We start from the raw sequence: 13,962 nt of genomic DNA, 5'->3' as shown, positions 1-13,962 counted from the left end.
TGTGTGAGAGAGAGAGATTTGGAGAGCGACAAAGGGAGAGAGCTTTCTGCTTTGACTCAGCACTCGCACAGGTACTTCTGGCTTCAGGCCAGAGCTTTGCAGTTGGATTTATCTTTCAGTGCCATAACCTTGAGTCGCCACATATAATGGGGGCTGCAATGGGTGGAAATGTTGGGTTTCTGCATTGCATTGAAAGGTCTCAGAGACGCCGAGAGAGAGTGCCAATCATGGCCAGACGGAAAAGGGCCAACAGGCATCGGCACAGGAGGCCTTACCCACCCAGGGTATACTGCCAGCAGCTCGCATACCTCAACATGTCTGAGGAGCAGTGTATTCGGAGGCTGCGATTCAGAAGGGAGGTGGTCACTGAGATCTGCCACCTGCTTCAGAGAGATCTGCAGCCACAGCTGAGGAGCAGGACGTCTCTGTCGATGGCAGTGAAGGTGACAGTGGCTCTCAACTTCTATGCCACCGGCTTCTTCCAATCCGTTACTGGGAACATTGCCAATATCTCCAGTTCGCGGTGCATTGCTGCATCCGCCAGGTGACAAATGCCCTCTTCAGAAGGAGACGTCAGTACATTTCCTTCCCCATGACCCTGGACAAGCAGCAAGAGCGTGCAATGGGATTTGCAAGAATAGCGGGCTTCCCCATGGTCCAGGGCACCATTGACTGCATGCATGTGGCTTTGCGGGCGCCTCTAGAGAATGCCGAGGATTACCACAGCCGGAAGGGCTACCATTCGCTGAATGTGCAGTTGGTGTGCGACCACAGGCAGCTCATACTAGCTGTCAATGCCCGCTTTCCAGGCAGCAGCCACGACGCCTTCATCCTGCGCCAGACTTCTGTGGCAGACATTTTTGAAGCCCCGGCTCACCCAGGAGGCTGGCTTCTCGGGGACAAGGGCTATCCTTTGTGCACCTGGCTAATGACCCCACTCCGTGCGCCCAGCACCCCTGCTGAAGATCGATACAATGACAGCCATCAAGCAACCAGGAACATCATTGAGCACACAATCGGCGTGCTAAAGCAACGGTTCCGCTGTCTGGACCATTCTGGGGGAACCCTTCAGTACTCACCTGAGCGAGTCTCCCATTTCATTGCAGTGTGCTGCATGCTGCACAACCTGGCTATCCTCAGGACTCAGCCACTGCCAGCAGACATTGGAGGACCACCAGAGGAGGAGGAGGAGGAGGAGGAGCACCAAGACAGGAGGGAGGCACAAAGTGCAAAGGCCGTCCGTCGGCAGCTTATTGCAAGTCGGTTCTAGGCTCCCTCTCAGGGAATGGCTTGTGCCATTGAAAGAACATGAATGGAGCCGCTCCGCAAACCCTGAGGCGGTCAAGGCAACAAATAGTTCAAAGTGCAAACATGGACAATCTGAATAAAGACAATTTTTTATTTTGCAAACTCTGTGCCCTTCCCGCATGACAAACAAAAACAGAACCCCCCCCCACAAAAACAGTCAGACACATAACTGGCTCTCACAACCTGGAGAAAATCAACAAAACAGTTAAACAAAAATGACCATGATCCTCGGCCTTCATAAAAAACTCACACAACATTCTCGGCCTTCATAAAAAATTAAACATAACATTCTCGGCCTTCATAAAAAACTCAACATTTGGCCACACCTCCTACTTTTTGGCCTGCGAGGGTGATCCGCCTCGCTTGCGCGATTGGCCCCTTCCTGCCCTGCAGCTCCTCCTCAATGGGACCCCAGTGGCTGCAGCAAGGCTGGGGGAAGGCTGCTGAGGGTCACATAGTGAGTCGGCAGATGCCCTTGGGGGACGGCCTGGACCAGCTCTGGGCCTGGAGGGCCCGACTGCTGACTGCTCCAACCCTGCTTGGGCGGCAGCAGTCTGTCCTACCGGTGGTGGCAGCTGCAGTGGAGGAGTGACAGTGTTGGCAGCAGGAATGCTGCCAACCTGACAGAGCACAGGCATTCCCTGGTCGGCCGAGACACTGGCACTCGCACGGGCCAGCACTGAAGCATGCACAGCAATCTGCTGAAGCACAGACTGCTGGGCTGCTGCAGCGCGGCGAGGGCCCCGGCGATTCCTGGCCGAACCAGCGAGGGCGGCAGCAGTTAGTGCTCGTGTGGCCCTGATCTGTGTCTGCATCAGACCAGCCAGTAAATGCATGGCACGACTAAGTACTTGGCTGGAAGCCGCATGTGCTGCCCCGAAGTCCTGCAGACTCCTGGCCTGTGCTGCCCCGAATTCTTGCACACTCCTTGCCAGTGACTCTAGGAGTCAGGCATCCTTGCCACTGCAGCCATGAGCTCAATGTGCCTGCGCTCAGCCTGGGCGCCCATTTCACCAAGGAGCCGCACCTCCTCTGCGCTCACTGTAGCAGGACTGGAGGCCGCACTTACCCTCCGGGGAGAAGGCCGCCGAGCTTCCCTACCCCTCCCGCGTTGCTGCAGCCTGCTGGGCCCTGGAGCTTCACCGTCATCAGACCCTTCCCCCCTGCTCCCCTCCAGGGAAGACGTGTCCCCATCATGGCCATGGGCTGCCTCAGCTGAGGGTGGCACTGATGGTCCGGCTTCTTCTTCCTCCTCCTTGCCTTCCGAATCACTCACAGTGCCAGCTTTAGGGCCCGCCTCCTCACCTGGTGAATCAGCATCTGAAAGCAGGGAGGCACAAGAGTTGCTTTAGAGTGAGGACAGGGCGGCAGCAAGGGAGGCATGAGTGCTGCAATGCACTGCATTGGTTCGAGAGTGGCAAAGGATGCTGGTGTGAGGCACAAGTGGAAAGGGAGAGGTCAAAAAGGTGATGACCTTACCATTGCTGTCCAGAATGGGGTCGGCATCTCCAGTGGCGACGGGGCCAATCCGCCGGCCTTCAATAATCCGCTCCACTTGCTGCTCCAGGTCGGTGAGGTCTTTAAGCTCAGGACGGCCTCCCCTGGTCCGTTGCTGCTGCCTCCAATTGTGGGCCAGCTTGCCCTGCAAGAGAAAGCATGGGCTGTGAGTACAGTGTCAAGCCCTGACCTTGCCTGCACTGCCTCCCATGGTCGAATAGCCCTGACAGTGTCAAGCCCTGATCTTGCCTGCATTGCCTCCCATGGTCGAATAGCCCTGACAGTGTCAAGCCCTGATCTTGCCTGCACTGCCTCCCATGGTGGAATAGCCCTGACAGTGTCACGCCCTGATCTTGCCTGCACTGCCTCCCATGGTGGAATAGCCCTGACAGTGTCAAGCCCTGATCTTGCCTGCACTGCCTCCCATGGTGGAATAGCCCTGACAGTGTGTAAAGTGGTGAATGTGCATGTGATTTTCATGAGAGTCGCATAGGCATTGGATGAGGGCTGGGCATTAGGGCTTTCAGGACCCTTTGGCCAGAAAGTGAGGTACACATGCAGGGATGAAGTGGATACTGGAAAGGGTACTCACCCTGACAACCCAAGTGAGGTCGTTGAACTTCTTCCTGCATTGCTTGGGTGTCCTGGGGACCATGCTGCTGGAGGTCACTCTGTTTGCCACCTCCCTCCAGGCTTTCCTGTATTCGCTGGGCAGCGGCCTCCTGCCACTGTCAGGGAAGAGGAGAGGTCGCCTGCGCTCCACTGCGCCAACCAGAACCTTCAGGGCACCCTCACTAAAGCGCTGCGCTCGCTCCCTGGCCTTCTCCATGGTCGTAGGCGTTGCGTTGTTGAAGCAGGTCTGTCCAGGCCTAGATTCAGGGCTGCAGTGTGCAGGGCGTGGCTGCAAACCAATTCGACCCTCCCCCTTTAAGAGCTGACCGGCGCCTGTGTGTCTGCCTGCAATCGATAACTCGCTGCACCTGCACTGCGCCCACCCTCGGTGGTAGCGCCTTGGCTCGCCAGCTTAGCGCCTTATGATAGTCGTGCACCGCCTGCTTTAGCGCAGCACCAACCTCTTGGGGTGAGGTAACTCAATTTCGGCGAATGTGGCGCTAAGTTGCGCCGGGCGCTAAATTTAGCGAACACCTGGCTGTAGCGCCCCAAATGTGGCGATACTGAATTTCTAGGCCTTATTTTCTTCCCAGAGTCTAATGAAATAAAATCAAGGCAAGTTGAAACCCTCAGATCATTTCTTGACAAACATTTGTAAAAAAAGGACACTTCCTCATTCTGTAAAAAAAATGGAGCTTTCAGACTGTGTGTGACCTTAATAAGGGTATCACGTCATGTACTACACATAGAAGGTATTCAGCAGCTTAAATGCAAGACAGGCATAATACAGCTGTCAGTCCTGGAGAGACCTAACTGCTGTGCTGTAAAGTAGCTAACCACATGGACGAACACAGCTTCTATTTTCGTGCAGTGGTTTTTGTATGATTTGCATTTTATTTTGTTTTTCAAATACATTTCTCATAGGAAATCATGTGATGCAGAGTTACCATGGGTTCTTTCAAACAATGATATTGGGAAATATATTTTTTAAAGATCGTGGTAAGTATTTGTTCACTGATCTGTCAAAACTGTCATATGATGTGCAATACTTTTCTCTCTGCTCTTCTGAGCTACGTCAAGCCCAAATTTAAAATAAAAACAGAAAATACATAAAGGAAAATCTTGAAATGTTAATCTTTTGGCCCCAATATTCATCCTAGTTTCAGTTCAGTTGCATAGGGTAGAGGCCCAGCATAACAGATTTCTGCCCATTTTTCCTCCGCTATATACCCCATAAACAGATACAACAGAGGGAAATCAGACTCGTTTTTCTCTTCGAGATGCTAATGATTGCTGTGCATTTCCGGCATTTATCTCTTTTAGTTTTGGATTTCAAGCAGTTTTTTTTTTTAAATCAGCATTTTTTAAAATTTGACTCTAATAGAAAAAATTGTGGGTGTGCTTTGAATCAAAGTAATTTTACATTGATGGAAGATATGTATACAGGAGTAGTGCCGGAGGACTGGAAGGTTGCTAATTTTATATCACTACTCAAGAAAGGGGAGAGTGGTCAACCAGGAAACTAAGGGCAGTCAGCCTAACATCCGGGGAAGTTATTGGAAACCATTACCAGGGACGAAATAAACTTTAATTTAAAAATCGTGTCTGACTAACTTGATTGAATTCTTTGATGAGGTAACAGTGAAGGTTGATCAAGGTAGTGTAGTAAATGTTGTATATGTGGACTTTCGGACAACATTCAACAAAGTGCCTTGCAGGAGGTTTCTAAGAAGATGGAAGCCCATGGAATTAAAGGGAAAGTGGCGGTACGGATACGGAATTGTCTCAGTGACAGGAAACAAAGGATTGTGGTGGATGGATGTTTTTCAGACTGGGAGGTGGTTTGCAGTGGTGTTCCCCAAAGGTCAGTGTTGGGTCCATTATTCTTTTCAATTTTTATAAAGGACCTAGACTCGGGAGTAGGGAGCACCATTATAAAGTTTGCAGAAGATATGAAACTTGGCAACGTGGTAGATAGTGATGAGGATAGTTGTAGACTTCAGGGTGGCATAGACAGGATGGTGAAATGGACTGAAGCATGGCAGATGGAGTTCAATGCGGAGAAGCGTGAAGTGATACACTTTGGGAGGACTAATATGGAAAGACATAGAAACATAGAAACATAGAAGATAGGAGCAGGAGTAGGCCATTCGGCCCCTCGAGCCTGCTCCGCCATTCAATGCGATCATGGCTGATCATCCAAATTCAGTACCCTGTCCCTGCTTTCTCCCCATACCCCTTGATCCCTTTAGCCTTAAGAAATATATCCAACTCCTTCTTGAATATATTTAATGAATTGGCCTCTACTGCCTTCTGTGGTAGAGAATTCCACAGGTTCACCACTCTCTGGGTGAAGAAATTCCTCCTCATTTCTGTCCTAAATGGCTTACCCCTTATCCTTAGACTGTGACCCCTGGTTCTGGACTCCCCGGCCATCGGGAACATCCTTCCTGCATCTAGTCTGTCCAGTCCTGTCAGAATTTTATAAGTTTCAATGAGATCCCCTCTCATTCTTCTAAACTCCAGCGAGTACAAGCCCAATCGATCCAATCTCTCCTCATACGTCATTCCTGCCAATCTCTCCTCATAACACAATATACTATAAATGGCACAATTTTGAAAAATGTAGATGAACAGAGAGACCTTGGTGCCCATATACACAAATCCTTAAGGTGATTAAAAAAGCATATGGGTTACTGGGGTTTATAAATAAAGGCATAGAATATAAATGCAAAGAGATCATGCTAGAACTTTATAAATCACTGATTAGACCTCAGCTGGAGTATTGTGGACAATTCTGGGCACCACACTTCAGGAAAGATGTAAAAGGCGCAGAAAGGGTACAGGGGAGGTTTATTAGGATGTGTTACCAGGGATGAGGGACTTCAGTTATGAGAAGAGGTTTGAAAAGCTAGGACCGTTCTCCTTGGAACAGAGAAGGTTAAGAGGTGACCTAACAGAAGTTTTCAAGATAAGGTTTTGATAGAATAGATAGAGAAAAACTATTCCCTCTGGCGAGTGGGTCAACCAGAGGTCATAGATTTAAAATCATTGGCAAAAGACCTAGAAGGGAGATGAGAAGAGTTTTTCTCACTCAGAGAGTTGTTGGGATCTGGAACGCTCTACCTGAAAAGGTGGTGGAAGCTGATTTCATAAATAATTTTAAAAAGGGAGTTGGACAGGTACTTGGGGAAGAGGAACTCACAGGGTTATGGACAAAAAGCGAAGGGAAGGCATGTGAGACTAAGCACAACTGCTCTTTCAAAGATCCAGCATAGGAACGATGGGCCGAATGTGCTGTAAGTTTCTGTGATTTCTACTTGATTATGTAGGGGGGAGGGGGGGGATAACTGAGGAGAATTCAGTCCCAGACATCTCTGTCCTACTACTGAGCGGAAATCTGCTTCCATGTGCTGGCGGCACAGACTCACACCGGGTGCAGAGGAGCGGAAACTTAGCCTACAAAAGCACTGTGGGCACACATCATAGAGCTTTCTGCTCTCATTAAAGGTCCGAACATAGGGGGTGTGCCTCCCAGCCCTGGTTGTTCAGCTGTTCTATACAGCCATGATCACCCTGAGCAGAAATACTACTACCAGGTGGGTGTCATCTTTCTCCGCTGACAATCCATGTGAAATGACAATCCCCACAGCAAATGGCCAGAAATATATAGGCCAAAGTAGTTGACAGGAGCAAATACAAAAGAAAAACTAATTGAAACTGGTGGCGTTTTAAGGATTCTGTAAAGCTATCACATATCTGTACTTAGCTCTTTTAAAATAACTTTCACATTTTCCCCAATAGCGAGCAACCATCGATACCTGTTTGATGTGGCCATGATCATTCCAAGCGCAAATGAGAGGGAAATCAGATTTATACCATCACCATATCATTGCCGCCTTAGTAAAATGTGTCCACCGATGATGGTAGAAAATAGAATGGGTATAAAAGTTGCAGGGATCCGGCCTACCCAACCGTGATCCCACCCTCCTCCCCCTGCCAACTACTGCCAAAATCAGTGGAAAATACAGGATTAGGAGTGGCTGGAGAGCAGTGCGGGTGACTCCCTTTGACTTTGGGGAATTGGTTGCCATGTTTGCTTACAAAACAATGACTACACAGCAAAAATAATTCATTTGCTGAGGAGTGGCTTGAAATACCCTAAGGACATGGTAAGCCATACATAAATGCAATTTATTTCTTTCTAACTGCATGGCCTTTGCTCATGGTCAATATTAGAAACTCACTGGGGGTAATTTTAACTTTCAACCACCTGCTATACACTCTGCCTGATTTTCCTTTGAATTGGAGTCAGAGGTGTATAACGGGCGGCTGATCCAATATTGCCCGTTTTACTAAAGGAGGCAACTTGGTATGGCCAACCTGCTCCATCAAATTGTCAGTGTAAAGCTCTATGCTATTCCACTCCTTACACTCATACCATCACTCTCACTGAACCGTCTCTTCTTTCCCTCCTTGCAGGAAAAGAGAGCACACAATAAGAGGAGAGGGAGAGAACGGGAGGAGGGCCTCCACAAACCACATCATATCTGATGAATACAGAGGAGGCAGCACTGGAGATTGTTAGAGTGGTGGATGTTATGGAAGTGGGGACGGAGAGAGGGGGTCATTAGAAGAAGCTGGTAACAGAATGAATATCCATATAATTGCATGCCTTTCATCATTGCCTCATATGGGGTGTGATGTCAAGACAAAATGAATGCTCATCATGTGGATAATGGTATGTGTCTGCAGTAGACATCCTGTATATCTAACTGATGTCTTCACTCTCCCACAGGCCCATCAAGAACCCCTCCCAATGTCCAGGAGCAACAGCAAGAAGACTCCTCAGAGGAGCCTCCTGTCTCTGAGGGCACTGCGTCACCTCAGACAACACAATCCAGCACCAGCGCAGAGTCGCAAACCTCGGTGGGCATGTCGCGAGATAGAGTAGTGTTGTCACCTGGTGTCTCACAGATCACAACTGAGCAGCAGCAGATGGTGGAGAGAGGGACAGCAGTGGAGACTCCTCGTCGGAGGGTGCAGGAGTCTCCTAGCTCTGCTCAGCTGCATGCAGACGCTGAGCCTCGGGGCCATCTAGGAAGAGGGCAATCCTGGAGCTGCAGGAACAAGTGCAGGGGGCTCTGACAGGTTTTGCGAGTGCGCAGAGAATGGAGGAGTCCACCTCCAGCATGAGCAACACCGTGCACGCGCACTCACTGCCGACTATAGCTTCCTCCATGTATAGGATGGCCGATTGCATGGAGGAGACACGGTGCCAGTCGCATGAGAACGTGGTTTCTTTTCAAAATAGATGCACATCTATGGAGTAGAGATGGGCATCTATGGAGGAGAGATGGACATCTATGAAGGAAAGAAACCAGAGGCTCATTGATATCCTTTGTAGGAGGGATGTCAGTATAGAGGTGGGCCCTCATGGCCCCACTGAAGTGCAGCACGATGCTCTCCAGCTACTTGCTAGCAGGGAAGTGCGGGTGGCCCATGAGAGGGATGAAGGTTGAAGGGGACTTTGAAGTGGGTGCTCCGCTCCAAGCGCTCTGACTTCCACCACCGTGCCAACCCCTCGGTCAGAGCCCCAGATGCCTCCCTGGACAGTGATGGCCGAGTCTGCCCCTGCACAGTCGCAGGAGGAGCATACATTGGTGGAGCCATCAGTGGCTCCAAAACCCAGAGGACAACCGCCAAAGGCGGCTAAGCGGGCGCAGCCCGGAGATGAGGAGGCTGCCTCTACCTCTGCTGAAACCGCAGGGGTAGCACGATGTAGAAGCACCCGGAAAAGAAAGATCCCACACAAATAGTCACAAGGATAGTCACTCGGGTGTGTCTTTCTTTATGAATGTCATGTTAGTATTCTATGAAGTGCTGTTAATAAATCATCTGATTGTCACACTTGGAGGTCATTGGCAAATTTGTGTGATGAAACGGAAGTGGCAGAGTGAAGGGTCAGGGCTTATTTCACACCCAGCAATGGTGGTGAGAGACAAAACGAGGGATGAATCATTGTTTGACTGCTGCATGGTGTTGGTGTTGATGATGCAAACCTGTGTACGCGGGTGGCAGCCACATGTATGAGCTGCATGAAGTTATTGAAATCTGCCATTGATAAGGGTATCCCTGGCGTGACGGGCAGCAACATGCTCACGCACTGGTCGCAATGGGACCGCCGGCTCGTCCAGGTGTTCCTCACCCTCGTAACCAACCTCATGGTGAGCCTCCTCGTCCTCATCCTCCTCGTCCTCCGATGAGGCTCTGCGCTCAGCGCTGTCTTCCTCATCCAGTACTAATCCTCGCTGCTGTGCTGTGTTGTGCAGGGTGCAGCAGATGATGACTATTCGCGAGACCCTGGCTGGTGCGTAGTGAAGGGCTCCTCCAGATTTGTTGAGGCATCTGAAGCTTTTGGGCAAGCCTCTTGTGTGCTCGATGACACTGCTCATGGAGATGTGGCTTTGATTATAACCTCCCTCAGGCTCATTTGTTGGCCTCCTCAAAGGTATCATGAGCCACGTCTTCAGGGGATGGCCCTTGTCTCCAAGCAGCCAGCCGCCAAGACTGTTTGGCGGTGTGAAGAGCTGAGGGACGGTGGACTGGCGCAGGATGTATGAGTCATGGCAGCTGCCAGGGAATGTGGCGCACACATGGATGATAATCTTCCTATTGTTGCAGACCAGCTGAACGTTGAGGGAGTGGAAGCCATTGCGGTTGACAAATACAATTGGGTTGTGATGGGGTGCCCTGACGGCCACATGTGTGCAGTCCAGCTAGAGCGGCAAAGCCAAGTACACGTACATTGACAGTGGCTTCATCAGTGGCAAAATGAATATAATTTGCAGACTTGTTTAAGAGGGCATTGGTTACCTGTGCAATGCATCTGTGGGCGGCCGACTGCGAGATGCCGCAAAGGTCTGCTGCAGATGCCAGGAAGGAGCCTTAGGCAAAGAAGTTGAGGGTAAGGGTGAGTTTGCCAGCCACTGCATTTAGGAGGGGTGTCCACCTCTTCCGTTGGGCTGCAGGTCTTGCTCCAGTAAAGCACAAATGTTGGCGACGACCTGGCACGATAGCCTGAGCCTCTTTTGGCACTGCTGCTCCGTCATGTTGAGGAAGCTCATCCTCTGCCTGTATACCCTGTGCTGGGGGTATGGCCTCCGGTGCTGTGCAGCCCTGCGCTGATGTCCTCTGTCCTATGCAGCATCAGGTGGTTGAGGAGAAGGTTGGTGCTCTTGTTGCTGCTGCTGCTGCTAGTGTGGCTGGTTCTGTTGCTGCTGCGGCTGATCCTCATCAGATTTGGAGGACCAAGGTGACAGCATAAATCGTGCCCATTCTGATGATTCATATGGCAGATGAAGTTCAGATGACAGAACCAATCTATCAAGGGTGAGATATGATGTTGCAAGGAGGTGACAGTGAATAGAGAGTTTACTGCAAACACTTCCCAAATGCATAAAGCTTAAAAATCTGTTCCAAATATTCAAGCCTGAAGCTTCTGAGATTGGAAAGTGACCAGCTGTGAAAGGGCAGGTTTTAAACCACTTTTGCAGCTGTCACCTATTGAAAGAAATGGAGAGTTGTTCAGAACCCAACATACTTACCAGGCTTGATCGCCGAGCGACGGGAACCTCGTAGAAAATTTGGGAAAAAATTTGTGCCTGCTAAAATGGTGAGTAAATTGATTTAAACACCCTCTCAACTAGCACAATTGAATGACCCTCCGCTTAGTGCCATGTCTGCAAAGCGCAGGCAGAACCAGCACTAGGGAACTCACAAGGAGGCGGGTGTAGAGCGGGATACCGCCCCGCTGTCAATCATTTAGATTTTGACAGCGGACCCACCTCTGAACCCGCCCTCTGATCGCTGGCAAAATTCAGCCGTATGTGTGGAAATTCAGATGCAAATGAACAGCCTACCATTCAGTTCTAAAATACGACGCTAATATTACCGCCACTAATATGTCCTTAACTCACAATTGAAGGAAACACCAACCATATACTGTAGCAGCCATTATTTACAGTATTATTATATACAGTATGGCATTCATTTTATACTTGCTTACCCATGTATTTTGAGCTTGGGTATGATGGTTCTGTTTTGAAGTCGAATGGTATCAAACCATCGTATGTTTCAAGCCTGAAAAATGTAAACATCGTTTTGATGGCAGAATTTCAAAAGCACTTGTTGAAGTATAAACAAATACTGAATATAACAGAAACAGCATAATTCGACTGCAGATTAGGGACACTATCCTCACAACATCATGCCTGTAGCACTTATATCGCCTCTATTATAGTTTTAATAATAAAGAAGAAAAAATTAAAACATGGTTTCTACTTTCTGTTTTTCAGACTTAAGAAAAAGTGACTGCTGAACTTAGAGTGAAGCATAGAGTTTTACCTCAACTACAAATGAAGTAATTGCTGGGCACACAGTCACCTTTACAGCACATGACTTTATGGCCATTGATTTTAATTTATCCACAGATTAATCCCTAATATTCCAAATGGGGTCTGAGCAGCGCTCTGTATAATTGCAGTAGTGCTTCGCTTTTATATTCTTGTGATGAAGGTCAACATCCCATCACCCTCTTTGGTCACATTTTTGTATCTGTGAACTAGCCTTTAATGATTTATATATATAGATGTCAAAATTCCTTTGTTCATCTACCCTGTCCCCCAGTGTTTCCCCACTTAGATTGTTATCCCATTTTACATCCTTAATGTACTACCATAGACCCGTAAAATTTACAGCATAGAAGGTGGTCATTCAGCCATTGGCCCGTATTTTCCGTTGGCAGGCCTCCCACGGGCGGAGGCCTGCGACCTGGAAAAACCTGCGCCCTTACCTGAGGGCTCCTGGGAGGCGCACAGTTCCGATGCTGGGGCTATCCAAACTGCCGGTGCGCAGGGCCCACGTATGCCAGAGGCGCAGGTAGTTCGCAACGTCCCTGGGATTATGTGGGCCATGGGGAGCCAATCACAGAAGGGAATCTCCCTTCATACATTTGACAGAAAGACCTGTCAAATATATGAATGGAGATCACCCCCAAAACATAGTAAAACTTCAAATATTTTTTTTTTTTAAATCACATTTTTAAAATGACTTGAAAGTACAATAAATTAACTATTTTAAACAAAACTTTAAATTTTTCAAAAAAATAATTAAAGTTTTTTACGGGGCTAAAAATAAACTTACCTCTTTTTAAAGTATTTTTAAATCATAAATCAGTGGAAATTTTTTAACTCTTATCCTGGTAAAAGCAGGTACGCCTGCTTTTACCAGGTGTAAGAATTGTAAGGGTTTTTTGCGGGTGGAGCGACTCCAAAAAGCGGAACTCTCCACCCGCAGAGGACCTTCTCCCGGGCAGCCGGAGGATCTGTCACTTGACAGATCGGAAATGCCAGTTTCCAGCACATGCGCAGTGCATACCTGAAACCGGAATTTCCGATGTCCCTACGGGTGGGTACACAGCGCGTATCCACCCGTAGGAATCGGAATATCCTGCCCATTGTATCTATGCGAGCTCTCTACTAGAGAAACACATGGCTAATTGAACTGCCCGGCTTTTCCCCTGTCGCTCTGTATCTTCCTTTGTTTCAAATATTTATCAAACTTTCCCTCATTCTTTGTTTTTACAAACTGCAGCTACCATCATTTCAACCTTTTGCTTAATCTATCTATGCAATTTTGCAATTTCCTGTTCTCTCTTCATTATATCTCTTAGATTAGTATCATCTGTAAATTTGGATATACTCCCCACTATTCCCAAATCCAGATAATTTATATATAGAGTGAAAAGTTGTCTCCCCAGAACCTCAGCTCAGCAAGCCAAGAATGTCCCTTTTATTCCAACTCTCTGCCTCCTACATCCCAATTAACTTCCTATTCATTCCATGAAGTTGCCTCCATTCTGTGAACCTCAGTTTCAGCTAGTAATCTCTTGTGTGTAAGCTTATCACATGCCCTCTGGAAATCCATGTCTATGATGTACATCGGTCCTCCTTTATCTACCACCTCAGTGAAACTATCCAAAAACTCTTATTAGGTTAGTTACACCAACTTGTAATTACATAGCACCTTTAATGTAATAAAACGTCCCAAGGCTCTTAACAGGAGTGTTATAAAACAAAATTTGACACCAAGCCACATAAGGAGATATTGGGGCAAATGACCAAACTGGCGCTGTGTTTTCGGATGATGTCGCCAAGGGGCAGCATGTAGATGAGAAATAGGAGCGGGCCAAGGATAGATCCTCGGGGGACACCAGAAGTAATGATGTGGGAAGAGAAGCCATTGCAGGTGATTCTCTGGCTACGATTAGGTAGATAAGAATGGAACCAGGCGAGTGCAGTCTCACCTAGCTGGATGACGTTGGAGAGACATTGGAGGAGGATGGTGTAGTCAACTGTGTCAAAGGTCACAGGTCGAGACGGACGAGGAGGGATAGTTCACCTTTGTCACAGTCACATAGGATGTCATTTGTGACTTTGGTAAGAGCTGTTTCAGTACTGTAGCAAGGGCAGAAACCTGATTGGA

General features: G+C 48.4%; 1 protein-coding gene across 4 annotated transcripts in view; it reads right to left on the bottom strand.

The window, feature by feature from the left end:
• tmem244 (transmembrane protein 244) overlaps positions 1 to 13,962 on the bottom strand; it is a 121,350-nt gene that overhangs the window by 88,914 nt on the left and 18,474 nt on the right. For all 4 annotated transcript variants that reach the window (XM_085997156.1, XM_085997155.1, XM_085997153.1 and 1 more), the window contains one exon: positions 11,486 to 11,559. In XM_085997156.1, the coding sequence (XP_085853282.1) occupies positions 11,486 to 11,559 (74 nt within the window). The remainder of the gene's footprint in view (positions 1 to 11,485; positions 11,560 to 13,962) is intronic.

This window comes from Somniosus microcephalus, chromosome 9, assembly GCF_052327205.1.
Source record: "Somniosus microcephalus isolate GS21.2 chromosome 9, FLI_Smic_1.0, whole genome shotgun sequence".
Lineage (NCBI taxonomy): Eukaryota > Metazoa > Chordata > Chondrichthyes > Squaliformes > Somniosidae > Somniosus > Somniosus microcephalus.
The sequence above is the reverse complement of the archived record's forward strand: the minus strand, read 5'-3'. Positions and strand labels throughout refer to the sequence as shown.